General features: G+C 42.4%; 2 protein-coding genes across 2 annotated transcripts; both read left to right on the top strand.

The window, feature by feature from the left end:
- Positions 1-5,688: 5,688 nt before the first annotated feature.
- Positions 5,689-14,159, top strand: arr3a (arrestin 3a, retinal (X-arrestin)). The gene is made up of 16 exons (XM_024397755.2): positions 5,689-5,764; positions 8,435-8,467; positions 10,182-10,212; positions 10,342-10,402; positions 10,500-10,544; positions 11,196-11,449; positions 11,551-11,624; positions 11,795-11,933; positions 12,052-12,136; positions 12,217-12,289; positions 12,379-12,516; positions 12,604-12,687; positions 12,797-12,870; positions 13,056-13,059; positions 13,220-13,243; positions 13,597-14,159. The coding sequence occupies exons 2-15, from the start codon at positions 8,460-8,462 to the stop codon at positions 13,239-13,241; spliced, it is 1,092 nt and encodes a 363-aa protein (XP_024253523.1). The 5' UTR covers positions 5,689-5,764; positions 8,435-8,459; the 3' UTR covers positions 13,242-13,243; positions 13,597-14,159.
- A 792-nt stretch (positions 14,160-14,951) lies between these two features.
- LOC112230640 (putative thiamine transporter SLC35F3) lies at positions 14,952-22,367 on the top strand. The gene is made up of 7 exons (XM_024396910.2): positions 14,952-15,033; positions 16,825-17,191; positions 17,606-17,825; positions 18,773-18,898; positions 20,469-20,661; positions 20,841-20,930; positions 21,095-22,367. Exons 1-7 carry the CDS (start codon positions 14,952-14,954, stop codon positions 21,343-21,345), a joined length of 1,329 nt encoding a protein of 442 aa, XP_024252678.1. The 3' UTR covers positions 21,346-22,367.
- Positions 22,368-22,747: the final 380 nt, after the last annotated feature.

The following is a 22,747-nucleotide window of genomic DNA, read 5'->3' as shown; positions in this document are numbered from 1 at the left end:
TTGCATCTGCCGGAGTGCAGTTATTTAAGGACCAAGATGGTTAGATTTAGGATGGTCATAGGGATACTATGTCACATTTTTGTGAAAAATAAATACAATACCATATTTCCTTCCATAATTCACAATAGTTTATTAAATGATTCAGAATTAAAAACACATTTATTCAAATTGCAAAATGTGAGGAATTTAATTTGTCAAGTGTGGAAATTGCAATTGCTAAAACATGCAAAAACTGTTCATTGTAAGAACCTTAATATAATTTCCCCTCATGACAGTAACATCACCAGGTACTTCATTGTGTGTCTAAGGGTCACTTTTCAAGTAATTCCATGGAACATCTGTTAAGGTACATAGACCTGCATGTCCTTGCAGGGAGGGAGTGTCCTGATATGGGACCAACATTTGAGCAAGGTACCAGTTTCTCTTTGCTTCAGTGTCTCATAAGTGGAAGTCCACACTTGCATAGGAAGTTTCGTAAAAATGTGCTATGTATGATGTCTTGTTAGCATGTCATAAGGATCCAGATATACAGTTGAAGTCGAAAGTTTACATACACCTTAGCCAAATACATTTAAACTCAGTTTTTCACAATTCCTGACATTTAATCCGAATAAAAATTCTTAGGTCTGTTAGGATCACCACTTTATTTTAAGAATGTGAAATGTCAGAAAAATAGAGAGAATGATTTATATAAACTTTAATTTATTTTGTCACATTCCCAGTGGGTCAGAAGTTTACATACACTCAATTAGTATTTGGTAGCAGTGCCTTTAAATTGTTTAACTTGGGTCAAACATTTCAGGTGGCCTTCCACAAGTTTCCCACAATAAGTTAGGTGAATTTTGGCTCATTTCTCCTGACAGAGCTGGTGTAACTGAGTCAGGTTTGTAGGCCTTTCTATAGGATTGAGGTCAGAGCTTTGTGATGGCCACTCCAAATCAAATCAAATCAAATGTTATTTGTCACATACACATGGTTAGCAGATGTTAATGCGAGTGTAGCGAAATGCTTGTGCTTCTAGTTCCGACAATGCAGTAATAACCAACAAGTAATCTAGCTAACAATTCCAAAACTACTACCTCATAGACACAAGTGTAAGGGGATAAAGAATATGTACATAAAGATATATGAATGAGTGATGGTACAGAGCGGCATAGGCAAGATACAGTAGATGGTATTGAGTGCAGTATATACATATGAGATGAGTATGTAAACAAAGTGGCATAGTTAAAGTGGCTAGTGATACATGTATTACATAAAGATGCAGTAGATGATATAGAGTACAGTATATACGTATACATATGAGATGAATAATGTAGGGTATGTAAACATTATATTAGGTTGCATTGTTTAAAGTGGCTAGTGATATATTTTACATCATTTCCCATCAATTCCCATTATTAAAGTGGCTGGAGTTGAGTCAGTGTGTTGGCAGCAGCCACTCAATGTTAGTGGTGGCTGTTTAACAGTCTGATGGCCTTGAGATAGAAGCTGTTTTTCAGTCTCTCGGTCCCAGCTTTGATGCACCTGTACTGACCTCGCCTTCTGGATGATAGCGGGGTGAACAGGCAGTGGCTCGGGTGATTGTTGTCCTTGATGATCTTTATGGCCTTCCTGTTATTATTATCCTGGACTACTGTTATTATTATCCTGGACTACTGTTATTATTATCCTGGACTACTGTTATTATTATCCTGGACTACTATGACAGGTTCTGCAGGAGACTCTCAACAGGGTCAGACAGGTTGCCCTGGCGATTAACATGATTGTAAAGTCTGCTGAAGCTGAGTGCTGGGGCCTCTGAACCAAATCTGGGTTGCGACAGTCATCAATCAGGACCTTGATGGACAGTCACTACAGTCAATGCCAGGATACAATTGGGTTCTGCAAAGGCTGGAGAAGCTGATCGAATGGGCCAAGATGAGCTTCAAGTCTAGAAAGTTGAATTCCATGGTGCTGAAGAAGCGCTAGGTCATGGAAAGATTACACTTCAACATTGCAGGAAAGCCGATACCAACCATCTCAGAAAAGCCAGTGAAGAGCTTTGGCAAGATGTTCAACAGCAGCCTGAACAACTCAACATCAGTTCAGAAGTCTTGTCAAGAGCTGGAGAGCTGGCTGAGCGCGGTAGATCGGTCTGGACTGCATGGCAGGTTTAAGGTGTGGATGTATCAGCACGGTATCCTTCCTAGGATACTCTGGGCTCTGCTTATCTACAACGTCCCCATCTCCACTGTCGAGAACTTGGAGAGGAAAGTCAACAGCTATCTCCGGAGGTGGCTGCGGTTGCCACGGAGTCTGAGCAGCATCGCCCTCTACGGGAACAAGAACATTGTCAAGACAACTGTGAGACCAGACATCACCCTGGTCTCAGAGTCCACAAAGACCATTATCATTCTGGAACTGACAGTCCCTTGGGAAGACCGTCTAGAGGAGGCCTACAAGAAGAAGAGGGCCAAGTACAAGGGACTGGTCATCGACTGCTGGAAGCAGGGTTGGAAGGCACATGCCTATCGAAGTAAGCTGCAGGGGTTTGGCTGGGCAATCTCTACACAGAGCCTACAGCACACTCAGCATCACTGGAGAGCCATCACCAGCACCAACGAGGCAGCTGAAATAGCCACTTGGATGCAAGTCGAGGTCTGATCAACCTTGGCTGGGTTGCCTGGGCGAGGGCGTCTGATGTTGAAAGATCTAAAACACCCATTGAACCCAGGTCACTTATGATGTGTCCAGGAGCATCAAGAAGATGTATTCATCTAATAACAATACATTGTAAGGTTGATAAATTACAGCAATTAATAACAAGTAATAAAGCATTATAACTGGAGGCTTTAGGCAAAGTGTTGCCGAGATGTGAACATCAACATTGGTTAAAAAAAGTCCATATTTTTGTTCATGCAACTTCAAGCCTGAGCAGATATTGTTAGATGAACACGGTACAGCACTAAGCTGATATTGTTAGATGAACACGGTACAGCACTAAGCTGATATTGTTAGATGAACACGGTACAGCACTAAGCTGATATTGTTAGATGAACACAGTACAGCACTAAGCTGATATTGTTAGATGAACACAGTACAGCACGAAGCTGATATTGTTAGATGAACACAGTACAGCACTAAGCTGATATTGTTAGATGAACACAGTACAGCACTAAGCTGATATTGTTAGATGAACACAGTACAGCACTAAGCTGATATTGTTAGATGAACACAGTACAGCACTAAGCTGATATTGTTAGATGAACACAGTACAGCACTAAGCTGATATTGTTAGATGAACACAGTACAGCACTAAGCTGATATTGTTAGATGAACACGGTACAGCACTAAGCTGATATTGTTAGATGAACACAGTACAGCACTAAGCTGATATTGTTAGATGAACACAGTACAGCACTAAGCTGATATTGTTAGATGAACACGGTACAGCACTAAGCTGATATTGTTAGATGAACACAGTACAGCACTAAGCTGATATTGTTAGATGAACACAGTACAGCACTAAGCTGATATTGTTAGATGAACACAGTACAGCACGAAGCTGATATTGTTAGATGAACACGGTACAGCACTAAGCTGATATTGTTAGATGAACACAGTACAGCACTAAGCTGATATTGTTAGATGAACACAATATTGAAGTTAATTCAGCTAAACTAGTAATGTAACCAACATATAAGATATGTTAAGCAAACGGAAAATATACACTACTGTTCAAAAGTTTGGGGTCACTTAGAAATGTCCTTGTTTTCTATGAAAACATACATGAAATGAGTTGCAAAATTAATAGGAAATATAATCAAGACGTTGACAAGGTTATAAATAATGATTTTTAATTGAAATAATAATTGTGTCCTTCAAACTTTGCTTTCGTTAAAGAATCCTACATTTGTAGCAACTACATCCTTGCAGAGCTTTAGCATTGTAGTTGTCAATTTGTTGAGGTAATCTGAAGAGATTTCATCCCATGCTTCCTGAAGCTCCTCCCACAAGTTGGATTGGCTTGATGGGCACTTCTTACGTACCATACGGTCAAGCTGCAGCTCAATAGGGTTGAGATCCGGTGACTGTGCTGGCCACTCCATTATAGACAGAATACCAGCTGACTGCTTCTTCCCTAAATAGTTCTTGCATAGTTTGGAGCTGTGCTCTGGGTCATTGTCCTGTTGTCGGAGGAAATTGGCTCCAATTAAGCGCCGTCCACAGGGTATGGCATGGCGTTGCAAACTGGAGTGATAGCCTTCCTTCTGGAAGATCCCTTTTACCCTGTGCAAATCTCCCACTTTACCACCACCAAAGCACCCCCAGACCATCACATTGCCTCCACCATGCTTGACAGATGGCGTCAAGCACTCCTCCAGGATCTTTTAATTTTTTCTGTGTCTCACGAATGTTCCTCTTTGTGATCAAAACACCTAAAACTTAGATTTGTCTGTCTATAACACTTTTTTCCAATCTTCCTCTGACCAGTGTCTGTGTTCTTTTGCCCATCTTAATATTTTATTTTTATTGGCCAGTCTGAGATATTGCTTTTTCTTTGCAACTCTGCCTAGAAGGCCAGCATCCTGGAGTCGCCTCTTCAATGTTGACGTTGAGACTGGTGTTTTGCGAGTACTATTTAATGAAGCTGCCAGTTGTGGACTTGTGAGGCGTCTGTTTTTCAAACTAGACACTCTAATGTACTTGTCCTCTTGCTCAGTTGTGCACCGGGGCCTCCCACTCCTCTTTCTATTCTGGTTAGAGACAGTTTGCACTGTTCTGTGAAGGGAGTAGTACACAGCTTTCTACGAGATCTTCAGTTTCTTGGCAATTTCTCGCATGGAATAGTCTTCATTTCTCAGAACAAGAATAGACTGACGAGTTTCAGAAGAAAGTCTTTGTTTCTGGCCATTTTGAGCCTGTAATCGATCCCACAAATGCTGATACTCCACATACTCAACTAGTCTAAAGAAGGCCAGTTTTATTGCTTCTTTAAATAGCACAACAGTTTCCAGCTGTGCTAATATAATTGTAAAAGGGTTTTCTAATGATCATTTAGCCTTTTAAAATTGTAAACTTGGATTAGCTAACACACCGTGCCATTGGAACACAGGAGTGATAGTTGCTAATAATGGGCCTCTGTACGCCTATGTAGATATTCCATTAAAAATCAGCCGTTTCCATCTACAGTAGTAATTTACAACATTAACAATGTCTACACTGTATTTCTAATCATTTTGATGTTATTTTAATGGACAAACTATGTGCTTTTCTTTCAAAAACAAGGACATTTGTAAGTGACCCCAAACTTGTGATTTTTTCACACTCAAAGGTGAAAAGTTGAGTTAATATACAAAGTATTGTAGCCAATTACCAAGGTAGGCCTCTTTCCTATAGAGTGCAATACCCTTTGAGTATTAGACGTTCAGCATACTGTAAGCCACGGGACCAACAACAGGCTTTAGAGAATCACTGTTGTTTTATACTTACCATTAGATCAAGGTCATGTCTCTGTCCCTGGGAGTACTTTACTGTGCATTGCACGTTTTAAATCAGTTGGCTGTGGTATTTTTAAACCATATGTTGTCAAAAAAAAGGTGTTTGCTTATTGAATAATTGGATTGAGAGACAGACAACAGCATCTTAAACAAGAAAGTTAAGTCGGGGGAGGGGTCAGAGGTCCGGCTATAAAGAGTGATGTCAACAGTCAGAGACTGCACTCTAACCACAGAACACTAGGAATTTGAATGTCAGTGGAACACTGATAGCTTTAAGAAAGGTAAGGCATCACCATTCTTTTTGCTTCACAGCTTTGTAGTTTTGTAGTGGGAGGGATGACGGAAGGGACAAAGCCTTACTCTGTGAATAGCAGAAGTACATTATAACAAACGTCCTAACTGCAAATAGGTAGAATAATTTAAACGTTCAATGCCTACACAGTTTTCAACTGGCTTTAAACCAGTATTGATGCTGTCTAAACCGCTGTAATATAGTTGAAAATAAGTTGCTACATGTTTCAACTTGTAGCAAACCAATTATTGCACTTCAATGAACATTACGCACTGTCTAATTGGGAGCCTCAAAGGTTATTGTAGCATGGAATAGCTCAACCCTGACTTTGTAAACACTTAGGTCTTTCCTGTCTGGCCTGTTAATACCCATGTCAGTCAGATTTAGTAGGGGATAGTAAAAAGTATTAAGTGAATTACATTGTAAGGATTATTTTTGTCACTCAGGTCAATGATAGAAAAGTAACATAGCATCCTTCCTGTAATTGCAGTAAAATGTACAACACTCAGGCATATAGCTACTCAATCTAATTCATTGATATCTGATACTGGAAATGGCAGTGGGTTAAATCCCTGGTAGCCTACTGACAGTGTCTGGTAGCCTACTGGCAGTGTCTGGTAGACTACTAGCAGTGATCGGTAGCCTACTTGCAGTGTCCGGTAGCCTACTGGCAGTGTCCGGTAGCCTACTGGCAGTGTCCGGTAGCCTACTGGCAGTGTCCGGTAGCCTACTGGCAGTGTCCGGTAGCCTACTTGCAGTGTCCGGTAGCCTACTGGCAGTGTCCGGTAGCCTACTGGCAGTGTCTGGTAGACTACTAGCAGTGATCGGTAGCCTACTTGCAGTGTCCGGTAGCCTACTGGCAGTGTCCGGTAGCCTACTGGCAGTGTCCGGTAGCCTACTGGCAGTGTTTCTGGTAGTCTACTGATAGTGTCTGGTAGCCAACTAGCAGTGCACGGTAGCCTACTAGCAGTGTTTCTGGTAGCCAACTGACAGTGTCCGGTAGCCTACTAGCAGTGTTTCTGGTAGCCAACTGGCAGTGTCTGGTAGCCTACTAGCAGTGTCTGGTCGCCTACTGGCAGTGTCTGGTCGCCTACTGCCAGTGCCTGGTAGGCTACAGGCAGTGTCTGGTCGCCTACTGGCAGTGTCTGGTAGCCTACTGGCAGTGTCTGGTAGCCTACTGGCAGTGTCTGGTCGCCTACTGGCAGTGTCTTGTCGCCTACTGGCAGTGTCTGGTAGCCTACTAGCAGTGTCTGGTCGCCTACTGGCAGTGTCTGGTCGCCTACTGGCAGTGTCTGGTCGCCTACTGCCAGTGCCTGGTAGGCTACAGGCAGTGTCTGGTCGCCTACTGGATGTGTCTGGTCGCCTACTGGCAGTGTCTGGTAGCCTACTGGCAGTGTCTGGTAGCCTACTGGCAGTGTCTGGTCGCCTACTGGCAGTGTCTTGTCGCCTACTGGCATTGTCTGGTCGCCTACTGGCAGTGTCTGGTCACTTACTGGCAGTGTCGGGTCGCCTACTGGCAGTGTCTGGTCGCCTACTGGCAGTGTCTGGTCGCCTACTGGCAGTGTCTACCATCTGTAGGAGAAATGTGCTGCTATTACATTGTGGAACAGATCTCTCTGATAAAGACAGCTGACTGCTGACAATCCAATCTTAACTTCTTACTACTGAAATATAGTCAACTACTACCTGTAAACTCGACAGGTAGTTCCTGTAACACTTTCCAAATGCAACTCAAGAAGGCCGCTCTCCATGGTCATCAATATGGTGTCTGTGGAGATTGCTGAGGGGAGGACCAAACCATGTGTTTGATGCATTTGATACCATTTCCCTCATTCCGCTCCGGCCATTACAATGAGCCAATCGTCCCTAATTAAGATGCCACCAACCTCCTGTGCATGGCGTATCCATTTGGGATACTTGTGGAAGCACTATCCAGGAATCCACTGTAATTGATTGAATACCGGTCTTGTATTGAGATCTGGAACATGGACAGCAACATTGTTGAGGATTGAAAGTGATACAGTCCCAAAATACAAACAAGAGAAATGTCAATAGTGGATTTAAACTTATTTTTCGGGTTAGACTAAAATGAGAAAATTCTTATTATTCCTTTTATGAGTATTGATACTGTTATGATCTCATTTTATTATCTTCATCTATCCGCTGTAAATGTTTCAGGAAAATAAGACTTCTTGTGACCCTGTGACCTTTGTGACCCTGTGACCCTGTGACCCTGTGACCTTTGTGAATGCTCTTGGGAAACCTTGGTCAATATGTGTAATCCACCAGGGACGTGAGGATGAAACCCCTCCGTTTAGATTGGAGTATTACATAAGAATGTGCTACCTTGTAAATCCTGCCCAGGTTACATTTAGCTACTGTTAGGGTCTCCGTGCCTCTGCAGTCTATTAGATGAGCGTTGACAATAGCAGCAGTACTTTGAAAAGCTAAACCCCAGCCAAGATTTGGCTCAGGACAACTAACAGTGATGCTGTAATCTCATTCCACCAGATTATTCCCTGTCACTCAACACAGATACAGCATCCTTTCATCCGTAGCTCATTGGTGAATCAGGGGTTATGCCTGATTGTGATTGAGATTCACTTCTTGTTGTCATTTTCATGAACTCACACGTTTTGTTTTGTTTTGTCTTCCACAGAAAAAAATCCTGAAATTGCTGAAAAATGTCTAAGTAAGCCCCCCACCTGATTTTCAGACTACATGTTGATAGCATTGCAATGTTATTGAATGTCATACATGGTCTATATTACTATTACTATGTTACTAGTAAAACTTTGTTTTGTTTGTTCGGCCAATGAAATTGGCTGTTTGCAAGTGTTTCAGACCATTTGAGGACACCATGCCCCAAAGAGCCTCTTAATCTGTGAGAGCACAGAGGCAGATGGATCTATTGAATGAACCTGTTCTCTCACCCACTACATCACACTTTGACTATCAATGGTGTCACAGAGTAGATGTCCTTAGATGCACCTCCTCATCTTCACTGTGCTTTAGAAGCACACATGGGAAGAACTCCAAACGTTTTCTACTGAGAGGTAGCAACATTCCTCTATTTTATATACACTCTTAGAACAAAGGGTTCCAAAGGGGTTCTTCACCTGTCCCCATATGAGAACCCTTTTTGGTTTCAGGTAGAACCCTTTTGGGTTACATGGAGAACCCTCTGTGGAAAGGGTTCTACATAGAAACCGAAAGGGTTCTACCTGGAACCAATAAGGGTTCTTCAAAGGGTCATCCTATGGGGCCAGCCGAAGATCCCTTTTAGGTTCTAGATAGCACCTTTTCTTCTAAGTGTGTACCTATCTATCTCATGTAGGCCTATCTGTTATAACACTACTTGATGGTATCTGTTAAATGGTGCAGAATAAGAAAATGTATCTAACAAAAACGTCAAGAAATCCCTTTAATACTCAGAGGACTGCTGACCATGTCAGGAAATAACACAGGAAATAACATGGGTCGTCTCCAACACTATTAATACCATGAAGTGCTATCATTCACAAAGGATTTGTCCGTTTGTTAGTGACATTAGCCTTACGTCAGGGTTTTCATCTCCCATAAGGAGAGCATTGTTTCCTCTGTAGGTTGTAAATTATCAAAATAAAGAGAGTAGCGCACTCCATATATAAACTCCATATATAAACTCCATATATAAACTCCCAGTCATTTATTGGGTATTTACCAACGTTTCGGCATCACTGTGCCTTCTTCTGTAGGTTTTAACAGCATGGGTTGAGTTGCATGGGTTGATTTGCATGGGTTGAGTTGCATGAGTTGAGTTGCATGAGTTGAGTTGCCATAAGGTGCTAGTGAAAGTCAATAATAGGTTTCCCTGAGGACTACTGAGAGGAGGGCTCCAGTCAGTTCAACAGGATCCGAGAGAGAGGCAGGCAAGGCTGCAGCTTTGACTTGAGTGCCCTTGAATACCACAAGCACTACGTGGTGAATGGTCACTCATGCAGGGGGGCTTACAGCCCAAGTTAAATCCAGCCAGTTAGGTAATATAACACTCAAGGGTTAATTCCTCAGATCTGCTCATGTAAGACAAGGTACGACCCTGGCTGATACCTGCTGCCCTCAGTATGGTCTGACAAACACATCTCCAAACTCTCAGGATTAGGAAGCATTTTGGACAAAACATGTCAGTTATCATCATTTTGTATAAATCATATGTTTATATCGGGTTGTGTCATTATAATTTGCATACCTTCGCACATTTGATTGACTGTTGATTGATCATTTATCTTCTGATAAACCTTTGTTTTTTCACTACTTGAAATTAACATTGAGTGTTTAATCCTTGCAGAATGTGCCACTTTGGTCACTAAAGTAAGACAGAGAAATGTTTTAAACACTGCTGACAGTTCAGTTTGATATTTTCTCAGGGTATACAAGAAAACCTCTGGGAATGGCGCAGTAAGTGAAAACCTTTTCGGTCTCTCTAATACTTGCCCCATAGAAATACCGACCATCACCTATTTGTGATAAGTGTGATAGAGCTCCAGAAAACATTCTGTTTGACCATTTTTTTCTTCCTGACTTCAGCTTACCCTTTACCTGGGAAAGAGAGACTACGTTGACCATGTTCAGAATGTGGACCCCATCGGTAACTCTTACTTTTACACTTGGCACTTCTGTATCGTAAGTTTAGACATTTGTGTTGAGGGGAAAATCTCTAACATCTCTACCCATCGTTGTTACAGAGGGAGTGGTGAAAATTGATCCTGCAGACCTTGGAGGCAAGAAAGGTACACATTATTTTCCAAACTATTCTTTACAGATAAGTTACTAATGTTAGTAGTCCTGCAGAATTACTATACACTGGCTAATGTTTATCCTGGTCTCTAGTGATTATCCTGGTCTCTAGTGTTTATCCTGGTCTCTAATGTTTATCCTGGTCTCTAGTGATTATCCTGGTCTCTAATGTTTATCCTGGTCTCTAGTGTTTATTCAGGTCTCTAATGTTTATCCTGGTCTCTAGTGTTTATCCTGGTCTCTAGTGATTATCCTGGTCTCTAGTGTTTATTCAGGTCTCTAATGTTTATCCTGGTCTCTAGTGATTATCCTGGTCTCTAGTGTTTATCCTGGTCTCTAATGTTTATCCTGGTCTCTAATGTTAATCCCGGTCTCTAGTGTTTATTCCGATCTCTAATGTTTATCCTGGTCTCTAGTGTTTACTCTGGTCTTGAATGTTTATCCTGGTCTCTAGTGTTTATTCTGGTCTCTAATGTTAATCCTGGTCTCTAGTGTTTATCCTGGTCTCTAGTGTTTATCCTGGTCTCTAGTGTTTACTCTGGTCTCTAGTGTTTATTCTGGTCTCTATTGTTTATCCTGGTCTCTAATGTTTATCCTGGTCTCTAGTGTTTGTTCTGGTCTCTAATGTTTATCCTGGTCTCTAGTGTTTGTGCAGCTGGCCTGTGCTTTCCGTTATGGCCGTGAGGACCTGGATGTCATTGGACTGTCCTTCAGGAAAGACATCTGGTTCAAGCACCTCCAGTTGTACCCTGCTGCTGACCACAAACCCACCCTCACTCCCATGCATGACTGCCTGCTCAAGAAGGCAGGAGAGCAGGGCCATGCCTTCACTTTCGACATTCCCGTAAACCTTCCCTGCTCTGTCACACTCCAGCCAGGACCAGATGATGCTGGAAAGGTAGGCACTTGCCTTGCTATTTATATATATATATTTTTTACCCCAGATATATTAAATTCAATGATTCATGATATTTACATTGGCCTTTTGTGTATACCTAGGCTTGCGGTGTGGACTTTGAAGTGAAGACCTACATTTCAGATGTGGCAGACCCAGAAGAGCAACTTGACAAGAAGTGAGTGGCTGTCCAAATACTTGTCTTCTTTTATTGAAATACTTTTCACAATAAGACGTTATAAGAAATTCTACATCTAAATGTAAAAACAATTGTTTCTTTCTGACACTTTTTTCCCTCCCTACCTCCCTCCCTCTCTCTCTTTGCCACTTTTCCCTCCATCCTTGTAGAGACACTGCCCGTCTGATCGTCCGTAAGATCCAGTTTGCTCCAGATGCAACTGGTGCTCCTGGTCCCAAGGCTGACATCTGCAAGAGCTTCATGATGTCTGACAAGCCTGTCCACCTGGAGGCCTCTCTGGATAAGGAGGTGAGTTAAACAGAAATCCTCACCGGCTTCTACAGTGCATATACTGTAGCAGCTATAGTAGAATACATGACAAAAAGGGGTTGCAAACAGTGAATTGTTTTTCTTATATTGATATCAGATCTATTACCATGGAGATCCGATCAATGTCAACGTCAAAGTCAAGAATGAAACCACCAAAACAGTGACAAAAATTAAAGTCACAGGTAAGTCTATCACCGCTGACTCTGAATGGTAGAACTAAAATACTATACTTAAGTTTATAACAGTGGACTCTTTCCTCCAGTTGACCAGACTACAGATGTGGTGCTCTACTCCGCGGACAAATACACCAAAACCGTACTTTGTCAAGAGTTTGGGTGAGTAGACAGAAACCAACCCTCTCCTCCTCATCTTCTAAGAAGTGCTCTTCTCCTGATCCACTAACATCTCCCACCTTCTCTTACAGAGAGACAATAGATGCCAATAGCACATTTGATAAATCCCTCACCATCATCCCCCTACTGGCCGACAACAAGGAGAAGCGCGGTCTGGCGCTGGACGGCAGACTGAAGGACGAGGACACAAACCTAGCCTCCAACACTATGTGAGTGGCAGTCTACATTCATTTCACATTCAAATCTAGACACAAACAACCTGAGTCCATCTCTGTCTTCTCCTTTCTCCTCATCAGTATGAGAGACGGTATGGATAAAGAAGTGTTGGGAATCTTGGTCTCCTACAAAATCAAGGTCAACTTGATGGTGTCTTCAGGAGGGTAAGTCTTAGATTAAATACATGTTTGCCTGTAAGCCAATGCCATGTTTTACATTGAAATTGAGGACAATATTAAATGCTAACCAATTATGTTCTTCACTCCCATTCAGCTTGTTGGGAGGTCTCACAGCCAGTGACGTACAGGTGGAGCTCCCCTTGATCCTCATGAACCCCAAACCCCAAGGTAAAGTAATAGTGTTACCTAATGAATAATATGATTTACCATATCTAATAAACTGTCAAGGTAGAACTGATGTGATGAGGGTGCAATGTCTCTCTCTCTACTCATTCAAGGTTGCTATTCAATGTTACTAATGTAATCTTTCAACTCTTTTCCCTTCTACAAAATCAACCCCATTACATGAGCAGATGTGTGAGTAAAACATTATAGGAAATCATTTTTAAATACGTATTAGTGGCATACACCGCAGTGTTCAGCTCTAATGAAACATAGTCTGTGTTATGCACATTTTAAAGTCATTTTGAACTGCCTCGTGACCTTGTGCTATTTTTGTTTCCTTTATGATCTGCAGAGGTCTCCCGGTGGGAGAGTAAAGGTGAGCTTCTATCCGTCAGACTTATAGACCCTAACGTACATTAGACATACATTTGATGTGAAGTGCCCGTTCATTGGAGGGCTGTTGAACTCTGGTCTTTAGGGGGCAGGCTTTGCCATTACAATCACCAGTATTGGAATAGTGCTAGCATAAAGGCACCTGCGGTTGTATTTCAATGAAGTTCAAACAACTGTAGATCAGATGATCCCGTGACTGAATCGAATGATTCTAATTAGGACATTACTTCAGCATACTTCAGCAGAGTTCGCAGCCTCAGTTCATGTGCCATCATTCACTGTAGTCATCTGTGACAGTCACCCAGCAGCCATATTTATTGTTTTGTGAATCCCCAGAACGCATGTTACCCTTGAGGCTGAGTACATTCCCCCAGCAGAAGAAAGACGAGGAATGAGGGACTGCAAAGTTCAATGGAGCAAAGCTGTTGATGGCTTTCCAGATTGAAAGGCTGATGACCAAAGCAAAGAAGAAACTGGAATACCTCATAGGAAGAACCATCAATAAAAAATGATAACAGCTTTATATGATGTTGATATCTCTCACTATTACGGGCATTTTAGTGTTGTATTTTAGTGGTTTTGTCAATGTGAGCCTGTAGTACCTGTACTGTAATGTAGATATCCAGCCATGCGTATGAGTCACATCATTTCAAACGTAGCTTAATTAACCATTCACTCTGTGCTTCTCACATAAAACCAAGGGAGGTTAATGAACACATTCAGTATAAAGGGGTTTATTGGTTTGCGGATAAAACTCTCACCTAAACTACTCCATCAAACAGGGAGTCCGGTAGTACTCAGTTTATCATATTCAAAGAATTGTGTTTTTCTGTGGTGTGTATGTATGTTTTGGACTGATAAGTCATTGAACCAAATAAAAACAACTCATATACTTCTAAGACTGGGTATTCATCCATTCACTGCAGTGCATTGAGGGGAACTGTCCATGGTGCTGAACTGGCATCAGGTAACGTCACGTCTTCATAGCAAAACATGTTTTATAATTAAGCAATAAGGCCTGAAGAGGTGTGGTACATGGCCAATGTACCATGGCTTAGGGCAGTTCTTATGCACAACGCAATGCCTGGATACAGCCCTTAGCCGTGGTATATTGGCCATATACCACAAACCCCCGAGGTGCCTTACTGCTATTATAAACTGCTTACCAATGTAATTAGAGCAGTAAAAATAAATGTTGTATACCGGTGGTATACTGGTGGTATACTGTCTAATATACCACAGCTTGGCAATGTTGACAATCAGCATTCCTGGGCACGAACCACCCAGTAAAAATGTCTGATATACTACGGCTGTCAGCCAATCAGCATTCAGGGCTCAAACCACCCAGTTTATAGTGTTCTCTACATCAGACACACCAAAACCACATAAATATGTCAACGCTTTACTGCAATGAAAAATGACAGGTATACAGTATCCCACGTCACTTACACACATTTCAGAGGGCAATATGTAAACACGTCTCACTAAACACACGTTTGCAGTTCTGTTAGTGGCTTCAAGCAACCTCCTGGTATTAGGTGGTCTGTGAGCAGGGGGAGTAATCATAGTAATCACAGGTCATTCTGGGTTGGCTGAGTTTAAGCAACTTAATTCTCCATACACATCAAAGGCTTACCACCCAGAGCCCATGGCTGTAGGACTCAGTGTCCAGAGAAGAGCCGACACTGGAGATGGCCATGAAAAAACAAACAGCCAAAGTGTCTCCCTCGCCCATCACTGGTCCTAATGTCTTTCTGCTGCCCACTCCACAGGGTAAGTATATTTCATAGCTTTCTTATAGTTTTAGGCATAAATCTAACATTATGTGCATTCATTTATGTGTAGGTCAGGTGTGACAAATCATAGTGACATGTAATACTGCATATTAAGATATTATCTATCCATTTCAGTGCTTGTAGATAATGTCATATACAGTTGAAGTCAGAAGTTTACATACACTTACGTTGGAGACATTAAAACTCGTATTTCAACCACTCCACACATTTCTTGTTCACAAACTATAGTTTTGGCAAGTCGGTTAGGAAATCTACTTGCATGCATGACACAAGTAATTTTTCCAACAATTGTTTACAGACAGATTTGTTCACTTATAATTCACTGTATCACAATTCCAGTGAGTCAGAAGTTTACATACACTAAGTTGACCGTGCCTTTAAACAGCTTGGAAAATTCCAGAAAACGATGTCATGGCTTTAGAAGCTTCTGATAAACTAATTGACATCATTTGAGTCAATTGGAGGTGTACCTGTGGATGGATTTCAAGGCCTACCTTCAAACTCAGTGCCTCTTTGCTTGACACCATGGGACCACGCAGCTGTCATACCATTCAGGAAGGAGACGTGTTCTGTCTCCTAGAGACAGATGCTGGAGGAAACAGGTACAAAAGTATCTATATCCACAGTAAAACGAGTCCTATATCGACATAACCTGAAAGGCCGCTCAGCAAGGAAGAAGCCACTGCTCCAAAACCGCCATAAAAAAGCCAGGCTATGGTTTGCAACTGCACATGAGGAAAAATATTGTACCTTTTGGAGAAATGTCCTCTGGTCTGATGAAACAAAAATAGAACTGTTTGGCCATAATGACCATCGTTATGTTTGGTTTGCAAGCCGAAGAACACCATCCCAACCATGAAGCATGGGAGTGGCAGCATCATGTTGTGTGGGTATTTTGCTGCAGGAGGGACTGGTGCACTTCACAAAATAGATGGCATCATGGGGCAGGAAAATTATGTGGATATATTGAAGCAACATCTCAAGACATCAGTCAGGAAGTTCAAGCTTGGTCACAAATGGGTTTTCCAACTGGACAGTCAACCCAAGCATACTTCCAAAGTTGTGGCAAAATGGCTTAAGGACAACAAAATCAAGGTATTGGAGTGGCCATCACAAAGCCCTGACCTCAATCCTATAGACAATTTGTGGATAGAACTGAAAAATTGTGTGCGAGCAAGTAGGCCTACAAACCTGCTCAGTTACACCAACTCTGTCAGGAGGAATGGGCCAAAATTCACCCAACTTATTGTGGGAAGCTTGTGGAAGGCTACCAAAAACATTTGACCCAAGTTAAACAATTTAAAGGCAATACTACTAAATACTAATTGAGTGTATGTAAACTTCTGACCCACTGGGAATGTGATGAAAGAAATAAAAGCTGAAAGAAATGATTCCCTCTACTATTATTCTGACATTTCACTTTCTTAAAATAAAGTGGTGATCCTCACTGACCTAAGACAGGGATTTTTTACTAGGATTAAATGTCAGGAATTGTGAAAAACTGAGTTTAAATGTATTTGGCTAAGGTGTATGTAAACTTCTGACTTCAACTATATATTTATTCAGTATGAGAAAAGCACTGACACCTCATGTTGTTGGAATATCTTGAAAATCCACCAAAAATTGTGGGAATATCTTGAAGATCCACCAAAAATAGGCAACTTGGGAGTAAATAATATGGGCTATATTCTTCTATTACCCTTTCCCATATGAGAATTATATCTTTATGCATCGATTATGTTATTGCTTTTTTGCCTTTGCCATATAGAGCATGCTGAAAGACAGAGGGGACCCCAGCCTGCGGCTGAAGATGGGCAGGATGGATGGCAGGGTGGGGGGAAGGGTGGAGACCAGGCAGAAGAGTGTGTGGAGAAGAGAGAGGACAGTAAGAGCCGCTGTGCCCGCTGCCCGCTGAGAGCCATGTGTCGAGCTGTGTGGGGGCTGGTCCTTGGGTGCTGTGTGGCCCTGGCGTGGGCAGTGGGCACACACAGTGCCAAGCAGTCTCTGGAGCAGCTCCATGCCCCCTTCTTCACTATTTGGTTCTGCAGTACATGGAACCTCCTCCTCTTCCCCCTCTACTACCTGGGACACCTGCTAGGGGCAAAGCAGAGACAGTGGCCCACAGCCTGCTTCAGGTGAAACAACAGCTAAAGAGTCCTCTGACAAGCAGGTGTTGGGCCCATTTCAGTTTGAGAGAAGGTTGACAGGGCTATGTGTGGCAGGAAGTCATGATCACCTCTTGTTTTTGTTATTACACTCATCTAGATTGATTCTCTATTTTGGATAGAGTGTAATATAAGGATTTACAGTAACTTTAGATTTGTCAAATTACTAAATGAATGGTTTTCTTTTTAGGGAATATAGAAAACCTATTGCCACAAACCCTCTGTATCAGACAAGATATTTAAGACAAGCTGCTTTGTGCTTTAATCTGCCTGAGGTTAGCAGCTAAACAAACATCTTAAAAACAACCCTGTTGTTAATCCAGAGGATTGGTAGAGAGGTTGACCAGGTCACCAGGCGCCTGCCTTTGTATTCCTGTGTCCCAGGCAGTGCAGTGGCTTCCTGGTGGAGGAGGACATGACAGTGAGAGTGCTCCTGAAGGGTGCAGCACCGTTCTCCGTGCTGTGGAGTCTCTCAGGCTACCTGTACCTGCTGGCTCTTTGTCGCATCTCAGCGGGAGACGCTAGCGCCATTCTCTGCTGTAGCCAGGGCTTCATCTTCCTCCTGTCCTGGATCGGACTCAATGACCGGTTCATGGGTGTACGGGTAAGAACTCCTCTGTTAATGCTGGATAAAGGGGGAAGGGGGTGGATGGACAGTGCAACACAAAGCATCTACCAATGTAGATACTCATTTAAGCACCCAGATACTCACATCAAAGCTTCCATAAAAATATTCTCAAATGTATAGATTTCCCTTGAGAGAGCGGTGCTTGTCGTTTAATTCAAAGGAAACGGTAGTGTATTGAACGACCAGTTGAGGAACGTTGTGATTATGGCAGCCCAGAGAGCGATTGTGTATGGTGTGCTGCACAAGTTTTGACATGTATAATGGTCAAACCCATATTGATCAGGCCACACCCCCCCACTAAACAGGAGGGTCACACTTTATTTGGATAGTCCGGATTTTTCCATCAGTAGATGGTCTACAGATGGTCATACTGTCAACAAACTATCTGTTGATCAGCAACTGCTTGCCAAGACTATGGTTATGGTTAGGTTTAGAATATGGTTTAGGGTAAGGGTTAAGTTTAGGGTAAGGGTTAAGTTTAGGGTAAGGGTTAAGGTTAGGGTAAGAGTTAAGGTTAGGGTTAGAGCTAGCGTTTGGGTTAGTACATTGACAGTTGAAATGTTACTGTAGATACAGTAGTCTGTAGAGCATCTACAAATGGACTATCCAAGTCAAGTGTTACCAACCGGAGGGCAAACACACATCAAAAGTCTGTTAGAGAACGGTGCGGGAAACGGGTCGTTCAGTAAAAACCGTCACACAATGTAGCAAATGTTCAACCGAACTGAATGCACTCCAGCCAAGCTCTCACATGGTAATTGTTGACCAACTACGTATGTGGGGTTTGACTTTGATGAGTTTGAGTCAATTGATTAATGTGTACCTAACCTTTAAAAGGTGATGTTTATGGCTGAGCAAATCAAAGTGTTCCTTGTCATTAGTGTTGAGCTGTGATGTCTTCCTGTGTCTTTTTTCTCTATCAGATAGTGGCTGTAATTCTCTCCATCACAGGAATCGTCATGATGGCGTATGCTGATGGTTTCCATAGCGACTCAATCACAGGGGTGGCCCTGGCAGTAGGCTCAGCTTCAACCACTGCCCTGTACAAGGTCATCGGCATTAAAGTCTTACTCCATTCCCTGTTTCACTTCATTAATCGCATGATTTACTTAACAAAACTTAACATCTCATTAGGTGGTCCAGGTGTCCTCATGACATGGCACGAGGCGGACCTTTCCTCTTGTATTCTCTGTTGCTCCCGCAAGCAAGCAGGGAGGCTGATGACATCAGAGGGCACCATCAGACCAACTCCTTCATTGGCCAATGCCTTGAAGTTTGCAGTTGTGTCGAAAAAACACTATTTAGCGCAAACATATTTTTTTACTCTTAAGTGTGTCTACGTTACTGTATATACAGATTAAGTCGGAAGTTTACATACACTTAGGTTGGAGTCATTAAAACTAGTTTTTCAACCACAAATTTCTTGTTAACAAACTATAGTTTTGGCAAGTCGGTTAGGACATCTACTTTGTACATGACACAAGTCATTTTTTCAGCATTTGTTTACAGACAGATTATTTCACTTATAACTCACAGTATCACAATTCCAGTGGGTCAGAAGTTTACATACACTAAGTTGACCATGTCTTTAAACAGCATGGAATATTCCAGAAATGATGTCATGGCTTTAGAAGCTTCTGATAGGCTAATTTACATAATTTGAGTCAATTGGAGGTGCACCTGTGGATGTATTTCAAGGCCTACCTTCAAACTCAGTGCCTCTTTGCTTGACATCATGGGAAAGTCTAAGGAAATCAGCCAAGGTTCATCCTTGGAAGCAATTTCCAAACGCCTTAAGGTACCGCGTTCATCTGTACAAACAATGGTACGCAAGTATAAACACCATGGGACCACGCAGCCGTCATACTGCTCAGGAAGGAGACATGTTCTGTCTCCTAGAGATGAACGTACTTTGGTGCGAAAAGTGCAAATCAATCCCAGAACAACAGGAAAGGACCTTGTGAAGATGCTGGAGAAAACAGATACAAAAATATCTATATCCACAGTAAAACGAGTCCTATATCAACATAACCTGAAAGGCTGCTCAGCAAGGAAGAAGCCACTGCTCCAAAACCGCCATAAGAAATCCAGCCTACGGTTTGCAACTGCACATGGGGACAAAGATCGTACTTATTTGAGAAATGTCCTCTGGACTGATGAAACAAAAATAGAACTGTCTGGCCATAATGACCATTGTTATGTTTGGAGGAAAAAAGGGGAGGCTTGCAAGCTGAAGAACAACATTCCAACCATCCCAAAGTGGGGGGGGGGGGCAGCATCATGCTGTACCAAATACTAATTGAGTGTATGTAAACTTCTGACCCACTGGGAATGTGATGAAATAAATAAAAGCTAAAATAAATAATTCTCTCTATTATTCTGACATTTCACATTCTTGAAATAAAGCGGTGAACCCCACTGACCGAAGACCGGGGATTTTTACTCTGATTAAATGTCAGGAATTGTGAAAAACTGAGTTTAAATGTATTTGGCTAAGGTATATGTAAACTTCTGACTTCAACTGTATAGCTTTTCAACAGAAAACGTTTAAAAATAGCTGGACTGTTGTGGTGGGCAGACATAAGCACAAAATATTTACATATGTTTTTATTCTTCAAGGTGTTGTTTAGAAAGCGAGTGGGAGAGGTGCAGCCGGGTACGGCCAGTGTTCTGCTGTCCTGTGTGGGGCTATGCTGCTGTGTCCTCCACTCCTGGGTGTGTGTGATACTCTACCTCACACATGTGGAGTACTGGCCTCCAATCCAGTACATCCCCTGGGACGCATTGTGCGTGATGGCCTCCCTGCTCCTCGGTAACACTCCCCCGCTAATTTCTGTACAGATATTCTATTTTTATTTAACTAGGCAAGTCAGCTAAGAACAAATTCATATTTACAATGACGGCCTACACGTCCAGATATTAAATTAGTTCATTTGAATAACTCTGTTTTTAACATTTCCTTCACTCTTGTCCGTCCTCTCTCACCATCAGCTTTCAATGTCTTGGTGAATCTAGGAAGTGTGCTTGCCTACCCCTCCCTTATTTCTCTTGGAATGTTACTGAGCATCCCAGCTAATTCAGGTACAGAAAGAACAATGATATTTATCTGCTTATAAAACTCCAAACGATAAATCAAGCTAAACAACGGTGTCATGAGAGATCTTCATACAGGTTTTCCTGAAGTCATTGTGGGAATCTCAAACAGCATTCCACTTTACCTGACCCTCTACTGTATCTCTCTGCAGCAGTGGATTTCTATGTTGCTGCAGCCCCCCAGCTCAGCCAGGTCAGAGTGGCTGCAGCAGCTATCATCGGGGTGGGCTACCTCTTACTGCTGCTCCCTGGAGACTGGGATGACAGTGTTGTCCACTGGATAGAGGGTCTGTGGCAAGGAGGATGGAAAGAGGACAGTGTGGTTGGAGAAGATGGAGGAGCTGATGGAGGAGAAATTGCAAAGCCCAAGCCCAAACCAGCAGGCATTGCTGCCCTAACATGATGCTCTTTGATTTTACACGACAGAACTTGGTGTCAAAAGTCTCTCAACCAAAACCAGGGATGCAACTTTGGTGTTAGAAGTGGGGGGGAATAACTTGGTGGGGGGTATGGGGGTCCTCCCATTTTGGGAGGCATATAAAGCTAATTTCCTGCATTTCTGCACAATCTTATATGACCCATTACCCTTTCTAGCCATCTCTATTTTGAACAACATAAAGAAAGCAAAAATGACCAGTCATCAAGCTAGGTAAGAGATCCTTATTAAATGTTTAAGTGATTGATAAGACTGAACTAGATCAATGGTAATTCAATAATCAATATTGTGCTGCACCTTGAACCAACAGCCTAAAAAAACGAACAACTCTTACATATAAAGTACAAAGACTGTTGATTGTCTTTATTACATTTCCTGCACGCCCAACCCCCATCAGTCTAGTCAATAACTCAACTCTCTCCCCATCTTTTTTTATGTCTCAAGGAAAGGTTTGAAAACAAAAGTGTTGTAAAAACACACATACACATTAACACACAGAAGCAGTACACCCTAAATAAAATCATTAATATCATATGTGTAATAGTACTGTAGCTCTTTTTATCTACACACAATATAGCTGGGTCACCCCATCCTGCCCCTAGGGGTCCACGGCCCTGCAGCCCCAACCCAACACACCCCGCTCAGCTTTAAGATTTTAGTGAAACATTCATTATTGGTTTAACAGGTGTGTTAGGCCAAGGTCAGAGTGACAACCAACAGTACGGCAGACCCCCAAAGCCAGGACTGAGGAATGAGCAGCCCAGCAGTTAGGGATTTCCTAAATAGTTATCTCCCCTGACATGGGCATGTTTTCAATAAAGACACCCTTTGTCATACTGTATTCCATATAAGGTATCCATACTTTATGAAAGTTGCACAGTATACCCTTAGTCTAGTAATAAATACTAGTGTATCTAGTGATACATAACTTGACATTTCTTCCATCCATTGTGGGAGGATAACCAACCTTCCAATTAATGGCAATGCATCGGGAGGTCCGTGGGGCGACGCACAATTGGCTCAGCGTCGTCCGGGTTAGGCCAGCAGGTATATCCTTGTCTCATCGCGCACTAGCGACTCCTGTGGCGGGCCGGGCGCAGTACATGCTGACCAGGTCGCCAGGTGTTTCCACCGACACATTGGTTCGTCTGGCTTCTGGGTTGGATGTGCGTTGTGTCAAGTAGCAGTGCGGCTTGGTTGGGTTGTGTTTCGGAGAACGCATGGCTCTCGACCTTTGCCTCTCCCGAGTCCGTACGGGAGTTGCAGCGATGACACAAGACTGTAACTACTACCAATTGAGGAGAAAAAAGGGGTACAAAAAAATAGTTTCAATCTTTGAAGCTTCTTGCTTGCCCAGTGTTTGCTACAC

This window comes from Oncorhynchus tshawytscha, linkage group LG33 (assembly GCF_018296145.1).
Source record: "Oncorhynchus tshawytscha isolate Ot180627B linkage group LG33, Otsh_v2.0, whole genome shotgun sequence".
Taxonomy (NCBI): Eukaryota; Metazoa; Chordata; class Actinopteri; order Salmoniformes; family Salmonidae; genus Oncorhynchus; species Oncorhynchus tshawytscha.
The sequence above is the reverse complement of the archived record's forward strand: the minus strand, read 5'-3'. Positions and strand labels throughout refer to the sequence as shown.

Excerpts from the sequence above, each read along its gene's own strand:
- arr3a (XM_024397755.2), top strand. Across the intron at positions 11,625-11,794 it reads GAAGAGCAACTTGACAAGAA|AGACACTGCCCGTCTGATCG; the intron begins GTGAGTGGCTGT and ends CCATCCTTGTAG. Across the intron at positions 12,137-12,216 it reads GACAAAAATTAAAGTCACAG|TTGACCAGACTACAGATGTG; the intron begins GTAAGTCTATCA and ends TCTTTCCTCCAG.
- LOC112230640 (XM_024396910.2), top strand. The coding sequence starts at position 14,952 with ATGGCCATGAAAAAACAAACAGCCAAAGTGTCTCCCTCGCCCATCACT. Across the intron at positions 15,034-16,824 it reads TCTGCTGCCCACTCCACAGG|AGCATGCTGAAAGACAGAGG; the intron begins GTAAGTATATTT and ends TTTGCCATATAG. Across the intron at positions 18,899-20,468 it reads CAACCACTGCCCTGTACAAG|GTGTTGTTTAGAAAGCGAGT; the intron begins GTCATCGGCATT and ends TTATTCTTCAAG.